Source organism: Sphaeramia orbicularis, chromosome 4, assembly GCF_902148855.1.
Source record: "Sphaeramia orbicularis chromosome 4, fSphaOr1.1, whole genome shotgun sequence".
In the NCBI taxonomy this organism is placed as follows: Eukaryota; Metazoa; Chordata; class Actinopteri; order Kurtiformes; family Apogonidae; genus Sphaeramia; species Sphaeramia orbicularis.
The window spans coordinates 3132144-3148825 of NC_043960.1; the positions used below are offsets into that span (position 1 = coordinate 3132144).

Genomic DNA, 16682 nt, shown 5'->3' on the forward strand with positions numbered 1-16682 from the left:
ACAAAACATCCCACACTGTCTGATAACAAGTTCCTCCAGACCTTAAGTACATATTCCTTTAATCGCCCTTAGAATTAAATTGTAGTTCAGCGCGTCATCGAGTCTGTCGGTGAAGGATATCAGGATATCAGCTCAGACGAAAACTCACTCACCATGACATACAGGGTGAGTCAGAAAAAACGCTCTTTCCATTTAAAGAAATTGTACTGCTAAAACAGAAACACTGATTTTTCTTTTGACCATACAGTCATATTGATGTGGTTATTGAGCATGTCTGGTGATGTAGTCATAGATTTATTGCATAAGAGAGAGAAGGTCCATTGTTTATTGGGCACTGAAATACCTGCCAACACAATGTATGCCACAGTGAACAAACTTGAAATTGACAACAATTACAGGAGTCGGGGCTTTGCTTTCACACTCAGGACATAAGCCTACATGACAGTGCCCAGGGAGTTTTCATCATGGCAAGACCACAGCGATTGCAGGTATTATTTCCTCATCGAGTTGTCTGTTTGGGTCAGGAGAGAGAGTGGCCACCTAGACCCCCGGACTTGACCCCCCTTGATTTTTTCTTGTGGGGGTATCTTAAAAACCGTGTGTATCAGACTGTTCCACAAACTCTTCAGGAACTCTGAAATCGCATCACGGCTGAAATCCAAGCCCTACGACGAACACGAATGGCGAGAAGAGCTGTGTTAGAGATGCGACAACGAGCATAGATTTGCATCAATCTGAATGGTAGCCAGGTTGAAGGTCGTGCCGGACGACTTCGTTGAGACAAAACATTTTGATGGCGAGTAAACATGCTGTAATGGTTGACAATTTCAATTTCATTCACGGTGGCATAAACTGTGTTGGCAGATATTTCGGTGCACAATAAACAATGGACATTCCCTCTGTTATGCTATGCCATAAATCAATGATTCAATCGCCAGACATGCTCAATAACCACATCAATATGACTGTATAATCAAAAGAAAAATAAGCATTTCCATTTCAGTGGTACAATTTCTTTAAATGAAAAGAGCGTTTTTTCTGACTCACCCTGTATTAAATATCTGCTCATATCTGATAACCTACACTCCAATAAAGAAACGTCACATATCAGATCACGAATTTAAACCAGGAAGAAAACATAGTAAAATAAAAAGCAGTTACAGGAACATGATGACTTTAACTTCAATATTTACTCATGATAACCGATAAGACGTGGAAAACACTGAGAAATACTTCTATTGGAGGAAATTTGGAGCGATGGAGTTCCCTGTTTCTGCACAAATCACAGATAAGACGTCAGCTTTTTGGAATCAATATGAAAATACGTTCATACAGGACACACGACAAAATTGATGTTTCCTATGATTTTGGCAAATTAGATGTTTTAAAGCTTCTATAATTCACCCCCCCCCCCCAAAAAAAAAAAAAAAAAAAAAAAAGGGAGGCGAGGGTGCTGTTTTTGGTTCTGTTTGTTTCTTTGTTAACACTTTAGCAGCAAAACTATTGGTTGAATTCATCAAGTACGGGTACAGATAGAGGGTGTTGATTTGGAAAGAGTACACAAAACCAAATTCCTTGGGGTGATGATAAATGACAAGATTTGCTGGAAGTCGCACATTAAATACATCTGCACTAAAATATCCAGAAGCATCTCTGTAATGGCCAAAGCAAGACACTTTTTACACAACAATCCCTCCACACACTATTTTGTTCCCTGGTTTTACCTTATCTAAACTACTGCACAGAGGTGTGGGCCAGTACAAACATAAGCAGCTCACTAGATCCACTTTTCATTCTGCAAAAAAGAGCGATCAGAATAATCCACAATGTAGGTTATCGTGAACACACCAATCCACTATTTGTAAAGTCTAAAATAATAAAATTTAATGGTATGGTTGAATTCCAAACAGCACAATTTCTGTACAAAGCCAGAAATAATCTATTACCAAACCATTTACAGAAAATGTTTCAGGAAAGAGGGAGGATAGAAATAAAGGGAAATGACAGATTGAGGAGGATGTTCACGAGTGTAAACACAAGGAAGGCAGCTGGAGCAGACGGCATCAGTGGACGTGTCCTTAAGGCCTGCACCTGTGTTTACTACAATATTTAACATCTCCCTCACTGAATGTGTACTTCCCAGCTGTTTTAAAAAGTCTGTTATAGTTCCTGTCCCCAAGAAAACTCAGCCCAGTCGTCCCAGAGACTATCGCCCCATAGCCCTCACATCCGTGGTTATGAAATGTTTTGAAAAACTAATCCAAACCTTCATCTCCTCCTCCCTACCTGCCACCCTGGACCCATTCCAGTTTGCATATCGCCCAGGCAGGTCAGCAGATGATGCCACAAGACTCTTTCCCACGTGGACAACAGGAGAGGGAACTATGTGAGAGTTCTGTTGGTGGATGACAGTTCAGCGTTCAACACCACAGGTTGGTCACTCAGCTGTGTGACCTTGGACTGAACTCCTCCTTGTGTAGGTGGGTCCACAGCTTTCTAACCGACAGACAACAGGTGGTACACGTGGGTGACCACACATCATCCTCCATCACTCTCAACACTGGAGCTCCTCAGGGCTGCGTGCTGAGCCCTCTGCTGGACTCACTGTTGACATATGACTGCATATCCACATCGGACAGTAACATCATTATTAAGTTTGCTGACGACACAGCCGCTGTGGGGCTCATCTCCCACAATGACGAGCAGGCCTACAGGCCGGAGGTCATCCACCTGGAGAACTGGTGCCAGGAGAAGAACCTCCTGTTGAACGTCAGCAAAACTAAAGAACTGATTGTGGATTTCAGCAGGAAAAGCAGAGGGTCTTCCATCCACTGCGCATCAGTGGGTCTGAGGTGGAAAGAGTGGACACTTTTAAATGTCTTGGTGTGACAATCACACAGACCTGTTTTGGTCACTTCACATTCAGACGGCTGTGAAGAAGGCCAGACAGCGTCTGTACCACCTCAGACACCTGACAGACTTCCAGCTCCTGTTAACAGTGTCTGGAACTTTGACACCTGCACCACTGACAGCATCCTGTGTGGAGCATCAGCATCTGGATGGGCAGCCGGACCAAGCAGGACTCCTCTGCCCTCAAAAAGGTGGTCCGTTCAGCTGAGCGGACCATTAGATCCACCCCCCCAACCTGCAGGACATTTACATCCACAGATGCAGGTCAAGGGCTGGGAAGATCTTGAAGCAGCCTAGCCATCCTGGAAACTCTCTGTTCTCCCTGTTGCCGTCAGGCCGACGCTATCACTGCATAAAGACTGAAAACTGAGAGGAGGAGAAAGAGTTTGTTCCCTCAGGCCGTCCGTTTGCTCAACTCTGACCTTTAAACTGGATATAGCACTTCACACTGGCACCTTTTTACACATGCACCGAATATAATATAATATAATATAATATAATATAATATAATATAATATAATATAATATAATATAATATAATATATAACAGTGTTCCTTTTGCTTATGTATATATTTTTAAATTTTTAATTTTTTTTCTATTGATGCAGGTACAAAACATTTCACTGCACACTGTACTGTGAATAATTGTGTATGTGACAAATAAAGATTATCTTATCTTATCTTATCTTACACACACACACACACACCATTCAACTGTGTCCTGAACTGAACTAAACTGCATTCAACAACTTCTCTGGAACTGCGGTTCATTTGCATGTTACTTGCCTCATTGCACAGAAGTGCATCCTAACGGCACACGCTGTTTTTCACTGTTACTGCTCTGGACTGAACACACTGTATTTTATATCGATGGACACATTCTTGAATGTTTTTTATATTTTTCTTTTTTTATTTCTATCTTGCTGAGAACTACCTCAAAGAAAAATGTTATGCGCACATAATGACAATAAACATTCTTGAATCTTGAATCAGCTGGATCAGTGCCAACATAACCTACAGAGGGTGGGGTTTGTTGAGCCTGGCACCACTTGTTATCATTTAAATGATCAAATGACTGGAACTGACCGTGCAGTTCTCCTTCGGATGCATAAAACTACTGAGCAACTCATCTTCTGCAGCATTTGCATGTTTTAAGGCTGTTTTCAAAGATTATACTAAAAGCAGCTGCTTCTTAGTAAAGGGTTCAGTGTGAAAAACGTTTTAACTCGTTAGAAAAATCCCATTAATCCTCATGTTAAGTCTAAGTCATCTGTGCATGTTTCAGATGTAAATGTACAAACAATCCGACCGTCAAAGTGGTTCTTGTGGTGAGGACATCCTGCAGAAGTATTCAGTCATCAGCAGTGTGGTACCAGATAGAGCTGATAAAAATGTTCCACTGCTCATGTTTTTGTTCACTTACATGTAAAAATATCACGATATTATCAGGACATCAAATGCAGCAAAGCATAAAAACATTTATCTGCAAAAAAACCCAAATAATTTACAACATTAGAAACTGTGTTTTGTAGAATTTTGTACTGTGCACCGTTGAAAAAGTGGGACTTTTAAGAACCACAATAATGCATCTGCATATGTCAGGTCACGTCTGATGTGCGTGTGGTTCAGAAAAGTGCAGAACGGTTAAACCAGTGGTTCTGGTTTTTTGGCTCATGACCCCATTTTAACATCACACATTTCTGGCGACCCTAGACATTCAAAACGGAGTTGTTGGGGTTTTTTTTTTTTTACTAAAATTTTTATTTTTTGGATCATGTAATAGTTTGCTATACTATGTTGTAAATAAACATTAATTTTAGACACATTTAGTCTATATAATGTCTATTATTGTGGACAGAGGCAGTAAATCCAGGTGTAGATTACTGCACAAAGGGAGGATTTGATTTTCCTTGGTCAGGATCTGTCCAGTCAGTCCAGCTGTGATTTACAAGGAGGACAATTAATACTGAACAAACAAGAACTGAAACTATGAATTATGAAAGAGCTGCAGCATCTGAAACTGACCACAATGAACATGTGACACAGAAACAGAACCACAGTGCTGCAGTTTCACACTCACAGTTTGTCATGTCTGTTATGGATTGGGATTGTCTCTGTCAACTCAACGTATACTTTTTAATAGTATGTTTGTTTGGGTTTTTGTTTTAAAATATTTACCGTGATTTTCAAATTGATCATTGTGCAAAATATTTTATTATTTTCATGCATTTTTGTACATATAATGTCCTGGGGATAGAAACGGGCTACATTCGAGGGAACTGTTTGTGCATTATCTGCAAATCTCACACTCACCCAGAACTGGAGTTCTATTTTCTAAACATGTGTCTACGTTCAGACGTTCTGTATTTGACAAAACCAAAGCAGAAACATCAGGGGCATTTCCACCTGTGCAAAATAATGTTAACCAGGCGAACTGGTGAGGTAAATATGGCATCATTTACGATGTTAAGCATTCCTTCAAACTCCCCTTCTAACTAACCTGTAAATAAATAGGTCTGTATGAAGTAAATGTTTAAAGCTTATATGTGCTTTTTATTTTATTGCACATGAAAGGAGGAAATGGGGGAAGATGTAGAAGAGCTGTTCAGACGTGACATTAGCTCTGAGTGATTTGCAGCCCAGACACATGAATCTAAAAATAATTAAACAGACAGACAGACCAACCCTTTACCTCTTCCTGTCTTCTTTTTTCACCACATCCTGTTTCATGCTTTTTAATTGTAGCTCATACATTTGCATGAAAGTGAGACAGAGTGTACAATCAATGTGATGCAGTTTTTTTCCCTAGTTCTTGGGCACAGATCTCAAATGAAGCAAAGCAACACAAACAAAGCTCCAGACCACCAGGTGTGTTAGTCCACTGCAGACTGGAAAGGATGATTTTGCTGGAGGTGAAAAAAGTAAAGAAAAGTGTCTTTTACTTTTAGAGGGAATGAGACAAAGCGTTTGAGAAAAATTGTAAGAAACCTTCGCTCATTAAAGCTGCAGCTAGAGACAGAAATTTAGGAAGAAACCGCCAATAACTGAAAAACAACACCCACCATGAAAAAAAAAATTAAAATAAAAAATGTTTTAAAACATTTGCTGATTTTTTGTTTGTTTGTTTGTTTATTTTTGCAGCCTGGCATATGTCAGTGATTAACAGCAACATTGGTTAATATGCATTATCATCCTTAGTGCTAGGTCAAATGTTAAATCCGTCGATGTGCATTTTTTTTACTCACTTCGGAGAAGGGTTCCAGTGTAGTAACTTGCTGATTTTAATGGCTGGGTCAGAATTAAAAAAAAAAAAAAAAAATCATCCAGAAATGAACATCTTGTGAATCCTGACCTAACGCAAATTGTGAAAAATCATGACCTTTTATCCAATCCAACTTTATTTGTAAAGCATTTTAAAACAACCCCAGTGGACCGAAGTGCTGTACAGAAGAATACATAAAAACCAAAATAAAAGAATAAAATCCAAGAAAAGGTTAAAAGTCATACAACAGCTGTACAATTAAAAACGATAAAAACAATAAACCCATACCAAATAAACAATGGAAAGAAATAATAATACATTCACACATCTCACATGGTGTCAAAAGCCGAGGAGAAAAGACGGGTTTAAGAAGGGATTAATAACATGAAGAGCAAAGTGTGCAGAATATACGAAAGGTTAACGCCGTACCGGTCTGAAAACACCAGGGATTAGACAAAATCTATAACACTGGTCAGCAACAAATGTATTGTTTCAGTTTTTTGAGCTGATTTAGGATCATTTTGGTGCTGAATCCAAAAATCACATTCATTTTGCGCAATCAGGTCAACTTTCTGAACTATGCTACATATTGGCTTTTGAACATTTTTGCTTACATTTATGGGCATTTTCACATCATATGATACAAAATTCTTTCATATTTCTTGCAATAAACAAGTTCTGAAGATTTTACTTTTGCCAATTTATGATTAATGTTTTTTTTAATATTACAGGTGAATGAAATGGCTTCCACTAGAAGATCTTGCAAAAATAAGCCTGATGTATTCTGCTACATCTGCGGTGAATACACCATCGTACCTAACAGGAATCAAGTCACAAGTTTCACAAAGTGTGCTTACCAATCTTATTTTGGTATTAATTATTATATTTTGTGAGAAGATCAAATTTTTCAAAATCAAAATAGCAAAAGAACCTGACCTGACTGAGAAAAACAGATGTCATGTTTGGATTTAGCGGTGCAAAATGGTCCGAATTCAGTTGAAAAAACCTAGACAACTTGCAAAAAACATTTTTTTGTAACCCAGTGTAGTCAATATAAGATTCCTTTTTTTTCACAGAAGCTTGTTTCTATGGAAGCATATTGCATTCACACAAAAAAATAAAATTCGGCTCTGTTTTTCCGAATCAACGAGAAAATTACCCCGTAAAAACAGAGCTGAATTTTTATTTTTTCAGAAAACAGTATCTTGTTCATTCGGAAAAACAGAGCCGAAATTTTTTTGTGTGTGTGTGAATGCAGTACGCTTCCACATGTTTCCCCTCAGACCATATGAATTATAACATGACGATAAATCCAGTCCAGAAGCGTTAAGAGTCTCTGTTGTGTTCTTCACCCGAGGGATGAAAACAAAAGTCCATTTTACGTCGGAGGCGTTTCTTGAGCTGAAAGCGCCGCTGGACAGAGGTAACGTTGTACTCCTGGGCCTTCAACTTGGCGTAGTAATCAGAGAACTTGTTGAAGAGGAAGGAGATGGGCATGCCGTTGAGGATGATCCCGAAGGAGATGCACCCAAAGGCCACGATGCGACCCAGGACGGTCACAGGAACCACGTCCCCATAACCCACGGTGGAGATGCTGACCTGAGAGAGCAGAGCCAACACGTTTAACGCAGGGTTCATCAGCAGGTATCACAAACAATTACAACTATAGGTAAAGAAAACCATAAATATGAAACATCTGGCACAATGTGGAGAGAAAGCAGTGATATGAATGCTTTCATGTATGAGTCATGAAAGAAGTATCTACATTTTTTTTCTTTTAGATGGATTTTATTACTCCAAATAAGGCTAAAGTTGAAATGCATTTAATTTTTTTTTTTTTAAATATAGTTTTGGTTGTATATGAATACTCTGCTATTTTTTATTACTATCATGAAGTATGTTATGTAGGACCAGGAGTGGGGGGGTGGGGGGATGGGACATGCTTAATGCATCTGAAATGGAATATTCACAAAATAATAATAATAATAATAATAATAATGATAATGATAAATGTTCAGTGTAACTTAACCCTTTCATGCACAGTGGTCACTCCAGTGGACAGTTCTTCTCCAGCTGTTCTCTTGTATATCGTTGAATTTTATTGTTTTACTTCCATATCAGCCAACACAGCAGACGCCTATGTATCATCCCATACACTGACATTCAGACCATCACTGTAACTTTGCTGTTCTGGATAAACCTGATCTGCAGGACGACATGTTGAGTGGAAATCAATTGCTTGTTATTGTTATTAGACTGTAATTAACCGTTTTTCTTAAAAAGTTTTAATTTTTTGCATATTATCTCCATAAAGTAAGTAATAACTAATATTAGAGTAGATTAAAATGTGACCAAACATCAGATTAGCAGCATTAAAAATATGTATTTCATAGTTTTCACACAATACAGGGTGGGGAAGCAAAATGTACACTGAACATTTAGTTGTTTTTTCTCAGCAGACACTACGTCAATTGTTTTGAACCCAAACATATACTGATGTCATAATCATACCTAACACTATTATCCATACCTTTTCACAAACTTTTGCCATATGAGTAATCAGGAAAGCAAACGTCAAAGAGTGTGTGATTTGCTGAATGCACTCGTCACACCAAAGGAGATTTCAAAATAGTTGGAGTGTCCATAAAGACTGTTTATAATGGAAAGAAGAGAATGACTATGAGGCAAACTATTACCAGAAAGTCTGGAAGATACTATTAAAGAAGAATGGGAGAAGTTGTCACCCCAATATTTGAGGAACACTTGCACAAGTTTCAGGAAGCGTGTGAAGGCAGTTATTGAGAAAGAAGGAGGACACATAGAATAAAAACATTTTCTATTATGGACATTTTCTTGTGGTGAATAAATTCTCATGACTTTCAATAAACTAATTGGTCATACACTGTCTTTCAATCCCTGCCTCAGAATATTGTACATTTTGCTTCCCCACCCTGTATATCTGTAAATGCGTTTCTTTGCTTCAAAAATTAAGTGCATGGTGTCCAGCTGAGCGGACATTTTTGCAACTCCACGAAAAATAGGTTCATAAAAAAAAATTCAATTGCATTGTTTTTTTTGTTTTTTTTTTTTTTCATGCCTAAAGAGGAATAAAAACACTTAGGAAAAAAATCTTGATTAAGGTTCTCATAATTCATGCATGAAAGGGTTAAATCTGCACCAAAAAATGATAAATAAATATGTTTTTAAAAAAATAAATATATATCTGGTTTTATTAAGAATGTATTTAACCTCCTGAGAGTCAGGAAAGTACAAGTTTTTGCTTTTTTTTTAAGTAAATAATTGCCAGTATTGGAAACATCATGATGCAACAGTTTTTTAAGATACTTTTTTTTTTTTTTTTTTTTTTTAATTTTATGGACTGTCCTTTACAGTGGACAGTTGTGTTTTTTTTTAATAAAGCTGTGAAACTTGTACACAAACGTGGACACAAAACCCACAGCTGGGTGTGAGGAGGGTAACTTTATGAGATCACAGAGCAGTCAAATTCTAAAACTAATATCAGACTTTTTTATTGTGTTGTTCAGGGTCTATAACAGGGCTGTCAAACTCATTTTAGTTCAGCTCCACATTCAGCGAAATTTCATCTGAAGTGGGCCCAACCAGTAAAATAATAACAGAATTATATATATATATAATATCATCTCCAAACTTTCCTTTTTAGTTTTCCATTTTAGTGAAAAAAAAAAAGAAGTAAAATTACATTATGAAAATGTTTACATCTACAAACTATCCTTTAAAACAACATGAATAACATGAACAAAGTGAATAAATAAGTGTAATTTTAATAATATTATGCCTCAGTTTATCATTTACAGACATAATATTATTAAAGTTGCACTTCTCTTAAGATATTTCAGGTTGTTGATATTTGTTCAGGTTATTCACAGTTTTTGTTAAATTAAACTTAGTTTTAGTGTAGATACATGAAAATGTTTACATTTACAAAGACAAAAATGTGGAATTGCCCATAAGTAGCTGGGTCAGGCTCCAGCGACCCCTGTGACCCCAGTGAGGATAAAGCAGGTTCAACATGAGTGAATGAGTGAATTATAGGTGATTACAGTAGTATTTTACTGATCCCACTCACTTTAGATCATATTGGTCTGAATGTGGAACCTGATCTAAAATGATTGTTCATATCTTAGTGTAATTTTTGCATTTCACACATTCATCCAAAGGGTCGGACTGGACCCTTTGGTGGGCTGGATTTGGTTTTCTATAGAGACTGAGCCCGTGTGGTTTGGAGAATATTGCCTTTATAACCCTCTGGAAAGTGAGCTTAAAGTTTGTGTCTGCAAATGTGGACGTCATACACAAAAGGGTTAAGATGTACTTGTGTTTCAACATAAACAGAACAAACACAACGAACTGAACCGTAAACAGTCGTGGCCAAAAGTTCTGGTAGTGACAGAAACAGACTTTTTTTAATACATGTGATTTATTTTTCAATGAATGAATAATTGTTCTTCAAAGATCCTCAGAAACACAGAGAATAAGAAAAAGAATAAGAATAAGAATAAGTAAAAGAAAGAAAAAGAATAAGAAAAAGAAAAAGAAAAAGAAAGAATAAGAAAAAGAATAAGAAAAAGAATTAGAATAAGAATAAGAAAAAGAAAAAGAAGAAAAAGAAAAAGAATAAGAAAAAGAAAAAGAAAAAGAATAAGAAAAAGAATAAGAAAGAAAAAGACTAAGAATAAGAAGAAAAAATAAGAAAAAGAGCAAGAATAAGAAAAGAATAAGAATAAGAACAAGAACAAGAATAATAAGAATAAAAAAAGAAAAAGAATAACAAGAATAAGAAAAAGTGAAAGAAAAAGAATAAGAGTAAGAATAAAAAACATTCATTCATCACATTCAGACAGGTGGGGGTTTATCTACTTCAGCCTCGATGATACAGAAAAAAATGAGAAGAGTGAAGGACTCTGGGTGGGTTTTAGTGAGTAAAGGGTTTCAGTGAGTAAAGGGTTTTAGTGAGTAAAGGGTTTCAGTGAGTAAAGGGTTTCAGTGAGTAAAGGGTTTCAGTGAGTAAAGGGTTTCAGTGAGTAAAGGGTTTTAGCGAGTAAAGGGTTTCAGCGAGTAAAGGGTTTTAGCGAGTAAAGGGTTTCAGTGAGTAAAGGGTTTTAGTGAGTAAAGGGTTTTAGTGAGTAAAGGGTTTTAGTGAGTAAAGGGTTTCAGTGAGTAAAGGGTTTCAGTGAGTAAAGGGTTCCAGTGAGTAAAGGGTTTTAGTGAGTAAAGGGTTTTAGTGAGTAAAGGGTTTTAGTGAGTAAAGGGTTTTAGTGAGTAAAGGGTTTTAGTGAGTAAAGGGTTTTAGTGAGTAAAGGGTTCCAGTGAGTAAAGGGTTTTAGTGAGTAAAGGGTTTCAGTGAGTAAAGGGTTTTAGTGAGTAAAGGGTTTTAGTGAGTAAAGGGTTTTAGTGAGTAAAGGGTTTTAGTGAGTAAAGGGTTTTAGTGAGTAAAGGGTTTCAGTGAGTAAAGGGTTTAGTGAGTAAAGGGTTTTAGTGAGTAAAGGGTTTCAGTGAGTAAAGGGTTCCAGTGAGTAAAGGGTTCCAGTGAGTAAAGGGTTTTAGTGAGTAAAGGGTTTCAGTGAGTAAAGGGTTTCAGTGAGTAAAGGGTTTTAGTGAGTAAAGGGTTTTAGTGAGTAAAGGGTTTCAGTGAGTAAAGGTTTTAGTGAGTAAGGGTTTCAGTGAGTACAGGGTTTCAGTGAGTAAAGGGTTTAGTGAGTAAAGGGTTTCAGTGAGTAAAGGGTTTTAGTGAGTAAAGGGTTTCAGTGAGGTAAAGGGTTTTAGTGAGTAAAGGGTTTTAGTGAGTAAAGGGTTCAGTGAGTAAAGGGTTTTAGTGAGTAAAGGGTTTCAGTGAGTAAAGGGTTTCAGTGAGTAAAGGGTTTCAGTGAGTAAAGGGTTTTAGTGAGTAAAGGGTTTTAGTGAGTAAAGGGTTTCAGTGAGTAAAGGGTTTTAGTGAGTAAAGGGTTTCAGTGAGTAAAGGGTTTTAGTGAGTAAAGGGTTTTAGTGAGTAAAGGGTTTTAGTGAGTAAAGGGTTTCAGTGAGTAAAGGGTTTCAGTGAGTAAAGGGTTTTAGTGAGTAAAGGGTTTCAGTGAGTAAAGGGTTTCAGTGAGTAAAGGGTTTCAGTGAGTAAAGGGTTTCAGTGAGTAAAGGGTTTTAGCGAGTAAAGGGTTTCAGCGAGTAAAGGGTTTTAGCGAGTAAAGGGTTTCAGTGAGTAAAGGGTTTCAGTGAGTAAAGGGTTTTAGTGAGTAAAGGGTTTCAGTGAGTAAAGGGTTTCAGTGAGTAAAGGGTTTTAGTGAGTAAAGGGTTTCAGTGAGTAAAGGGTTTTAGTGAGTAAAGGGTTTTAGTGAGTAAAGGGTTTCAGTGAGTAAAGGGTTTTAGTGAGTAAAGGGTTTTAGTGAGTAAAGGGTTTTAGTGAGTAAAGGGTTTCAGTGAGTAAAGGGTTTCAGTGAGTAAAGGGTTTCAGTGAGTAAAGGGTTTTAGTGAGTAAAGGGTTTCAGTGAGTAAAGGGTTTCAGTGAGTAAAGGGTTTTAGTGAGTAAAGGGTTTCAGTGAGTAAAGGGTTTCAGTGAGTAAAGGGTTTCAGTGAGTAAAGGGTTTCAGTGAGTAAAGGGTTTCAGTGAGTAAAGGGTTTCAGTGAGTAAAGGGTTTTAGTGAGTAAAGGGTTTCAGTGAGTAAAGGGTTTCAGTGAGTAAAGGGTTTTAGTGAGTAAAGGGTTTCAGTGAGTAAAGGGTTTTAGTGAGTAAAGGGTTTCAGTGAGTAAAGGGTTTCAGTGAGTAAAGGGTTTCAGTGAGTAAAGGGTTTTAGTGAGTAAAGGGTTTCAGTGAGTAAAGGGTTTTAGTGAGTAAAGGGTTTTAGTGAGTAAAGGGTTTCAGTGAGTAAAGGGTTTTAGTGAGTAAAGGGTTTTAGTGAGTAAAGGGTTTTAGTGAGTAAAGGGTTTTAGTGAGTAAAGGGTTTCAGTGAGTAAAGGGTTTCAGTGAGTAAAGGGTTTCAGTGAGTAAAGGGTTTTAGTGAGTAAAGGGTTTCAGTGAGTAAAGGGTTTCAGTGAGTAAAGGGTTTTAGTGAGTAAAGGGTTTTAGTGAGTAAAGGGTTTCAGTGAGTAAAGGGTTTCAGTGAGTAAAGGGTTTCAGTGAGTAAAGGGTTCCAGTGAGTAAAGGGTTTCAGTGAGTAAAGGGTTTCAGTGAGTAAAGGGTTTTAGTGAGTAAAGGGTTTTAGTGAGTAAAGGGTTTCAGTGAGTAAAGGGTTTCAGTGAGTAAAGGGTTTCAGTGAGTAAAGGGTTTCAGTGAGTAAAGGGTTTCAGTGAGTAAAGGGTTTCAGTGAGTAAAGGGTTTCAGTGAGTAAAGGGTTCCAGTGAGTAAAGGGTTTTAGTGAGTAAAGGGTTTTAGTGAGTAAAGGGTTTTAGTGAGTAAAGGGTTTCAGTGAGTAAAGGGTTTTAGTGAGTAAAGGGTTTAGTGAGTAAAGGGTTTCAGTGAGTAAAGGGTTTTAGTGAGTAAAGGGTTTTAGTGAGTAAAGGGTTTCAGTGAGTAAAGGGTTTCAGTGAGTAAAGGGTTTCAGTGAGTAAAGGGTTTTAGTGAGTAAAGGGTTTTAGTGAATAAAGGGTTCCAGTGAGTAAAGGGTTCCAGTGAGTAAAGGGTTTCAGTGAGTAAAGGGTTTCAGTGAGTAAAGGGTTTCAGTGAGTAAAGGGTTTTAGTGAGTAAAGGGTTCCAGTGAGTAAAGGGGTTTCAGTGAGTAAAGGGTTTCAGTGAGTAAAGGGTTTCAGTGAGTAAAGGGTTTTAGTGAGTAAAGGGTTTTAGTGAGTAAAGGGTTTCAGTGAATAAAGGGTTTTAGTGAGTAAAGGGTTTCAGTGAGTAAAGGGTTTTAGTGAGTAAAGGGTTTTAGTGAGTAAAGGGTTTCAGTGAGTAAAGGGTTTTAGTGAGTAAAGGGTTTTAGTGAATAAAGGGTTTTAGTGAGTAAAGGGTTTCAGTGAGTAAAGGGTTTTAGTGAGTAAAGGGTTTTAGTGAGTAAAGGGTTTCAGTGAGTAAAGGGTTTTAGTGAGTAAAGGGTTTTAGTGAGTAAAGGGTTTTAGTGAGTAAAGGGTTTCAGTGAGTAAAGGGTTTCAGTGAGTAAAGGGTTTAGTGAGTAAAGGGTTTCAGTGAGTAAAGGGTTTTAGTGAGTAAAGGGTTTCAGTGAGTAAAGGGTTTTAGTGAGTAAAGGGTTTTAGTGAGTAAAGGGTTTCAGTGAGTAAAGGGTTTTAGTGAGTAAAGGGTTTCAGTGAGTAAAGGGTTTTAGTGAGTAAAGGGTTTCAGTGAGTAAAGGGTTTTAGTGAGTAAAGGGTTTTAGTGAGTAAAGGGTTTCAGTGAGTAAAGGGTTTCAGTGAGTAAAGGGTTTCAGTGAGAACAGACCACAGGTGATGTAAAGTTTGTGGACGACTCCACATGTAGATCAGTTCTTATCTTCATGTGGAGCTGATAGGATTGAAGTGTATACTTGTAGTGTTGAAGCCATATGTGTTTTATCTAGAACTGATAGAACAAAGTCAAAGTACATTTTATTATCACCGTTTGCAGTTTGCATAGGCGGTGAGTTTTCTGTTCCGTGTCAGCTATTTATAATTGTACTGCAAATGTACTGCAAAAGCAGTAGAGCCCTGTTATTCCAGTCCCCCCCCCGTCCCCCCCAGGTTGAATAACTGCACAAGGAAGTATCCTGTTTCCCCCTCAGCAGGTCCTCATACTGTGCGGTTTTCAGCCCAGGGTAATTACTGTATGTATTGTTTACATGGATCTGGATAAATACAAGTGTTGAGACGTCAGCAGGGTCATATTCCAACTGGTTCATGCAGCTTTAAGACGATTTAAGGAGAATTTAGGCAAAGACTTTCCACAAGAACAGACGCACTGAAAAAAATAACAGCAAAGACGTGTTAGCTGCATTTGAAGAGAGTTTGTCTTCATCAGTTCAGATCTGCACTGTTGTTTTTAAGCCAAAAGGTTTGATCTGTTTGATCTATTTCTCTGATTTTTTTGTTTTGTTTTGTTTTTCTCGTGCCTGTACTTCTGATCACTTCTGCTGTAATGCTTTTAATGTTTTATGTAAAGCACTTTGAGTTGTCTTATACATGAAATGTGTTATAGAAATAAACCTGCCCGGCCTAGTTCTGGGATTAGTGAGGAAAGTTCAGATTTAATCCTGAAGATAAGATAAGATAAGATAAGATAAGATAAGATAAGATAAGATAAGATAAGATAAGATAAGATAAGATAAGATAAGATAAGATAAGATAAGATAAGATAAGATAAGATAAGTTTTATGTGTCATATGCATTGTTAAGAGTGGACCACATCAGTCCAGTTCTCAGGTCTCTACACTGGACCACATCAGTCCAGTTCTCAGGTCTCTACAGTGGACCACATCAGTCCAGTTCTCAGGTCTCTACAGTGGACCACATCAGTCCAGTTCTCAGGTCTCTACAGTGGACCACATCAGTCCAGTTCTCAGGTCTCTACAGTGGACCACATCAGTCCAGTTCTCAGGTCTCTACACTGGACCACATCAGTCCAGTTCTCAGGTCTCTACAGTGGACCACATCAGTCCAGTTCTCAGGTCTCTACACTGGACCACATCAGTCCAGTTCTCAGGTCTCTACACTGGACCACGTCAGTCCAGTTCTCAGGTCTCTACACTGGACCACGTCAGTCCAGTTCTCAGGTCTCTACACTGGTCCCTGTCTCTCTCAGAACAGATTTTCAAATTCTCTTGCTTCATATAAAGCACTGAATGGTTTAGGCCCAAAATCCATCAGAGACCTTCTAGTCCAGTCTGAACCCTCCAGACCACTCAGGTGGTCTGGTGCAGGTCTGCTCTGGGTTCCAAAGTCAGAACTAAACCTGGAGAATCAGCGTTCAGTTCCTATGCTCCGTAGATCTGGAACAAACGACCAGAAAATCTCAGGTCTGAGATCTGAGTCTGAGTTCTGATCAGTCCAGGTTCCAGACTCACCTGTTCACTGGGTCCTGGTTCTGGTTCCAGACTCACCTGTTCACTGGGTTCTGGTTCTGGTTCCAGACTCACCTGTTCACTGGGTTCTGGTTCTGGTTCCAGACTCACCTGTACACTGGGTTCTGGTTCTGGTTCCAGACTCACCTGTTCACTGCTGCCGCTGACTAAAAGGATCTGGACTTTTTACATTTTATTTTCTCTTTTGAAACTCTGCACTGCAGCTCTGACTTTAACATGTGTGTGTTTTTATCTGTGGCTGTTCTGTGCTGTTTTCTTGCTGTTTTTAATCACCTTTTACATGTTTCTTTTATCATGTTTTAAATGTGTTTCTTTTTCCCTGTCGTTGTATTTCAGTGTCCTGTGTGAAGCACCTTGAACTGCCTTGTTGCTGAAATGTCTAATCTAATCTAACCTAAATCTAATATCATGTAATGTAATGTAATATAATAAAATCTAATCTACTCTAATGTAATGTAATCTAATCTAATAAAATGGAATGGAATAAAAAAATATAT

At 37.9% G+C, this 16682-nt stretch overlaps 1 protein-coding gene across 2 annotated transcripts in view; it reads right to left on the reverse strand.

Moving 5' to 3' along the window:
* Positions 1–6407: 6407 nt before the first annotated feature.
* The window catches only part of LOC115418150 (potassium voltage-gated channel subfamily V member 2-like), a 29213-nt gene continuing 18938 nt past the window's right edge, over positions 6408–16682 (reverse strand). For both annotated transcript variants that reach the window (XM_030132524.1, XM_030132523.1), the window contains 3 exons: positions 7444–7771; positions 7220–7254; positions 6408–6637 (listed from right to left, as the gene is read on the reverse strand). In XM_030132524.1, coding sequence (XP_029988384.1) covers positions 7499–7771 — 273 coding nt within the window. In that variant the 3' untranslated portion in view covers positions 6408–6637; positions 7220–7254; positions 7444–7498. The remainder of the gene's footprint in view (positions 6638–7219; positions 7255–7443; positions 7772–16682) is intronic.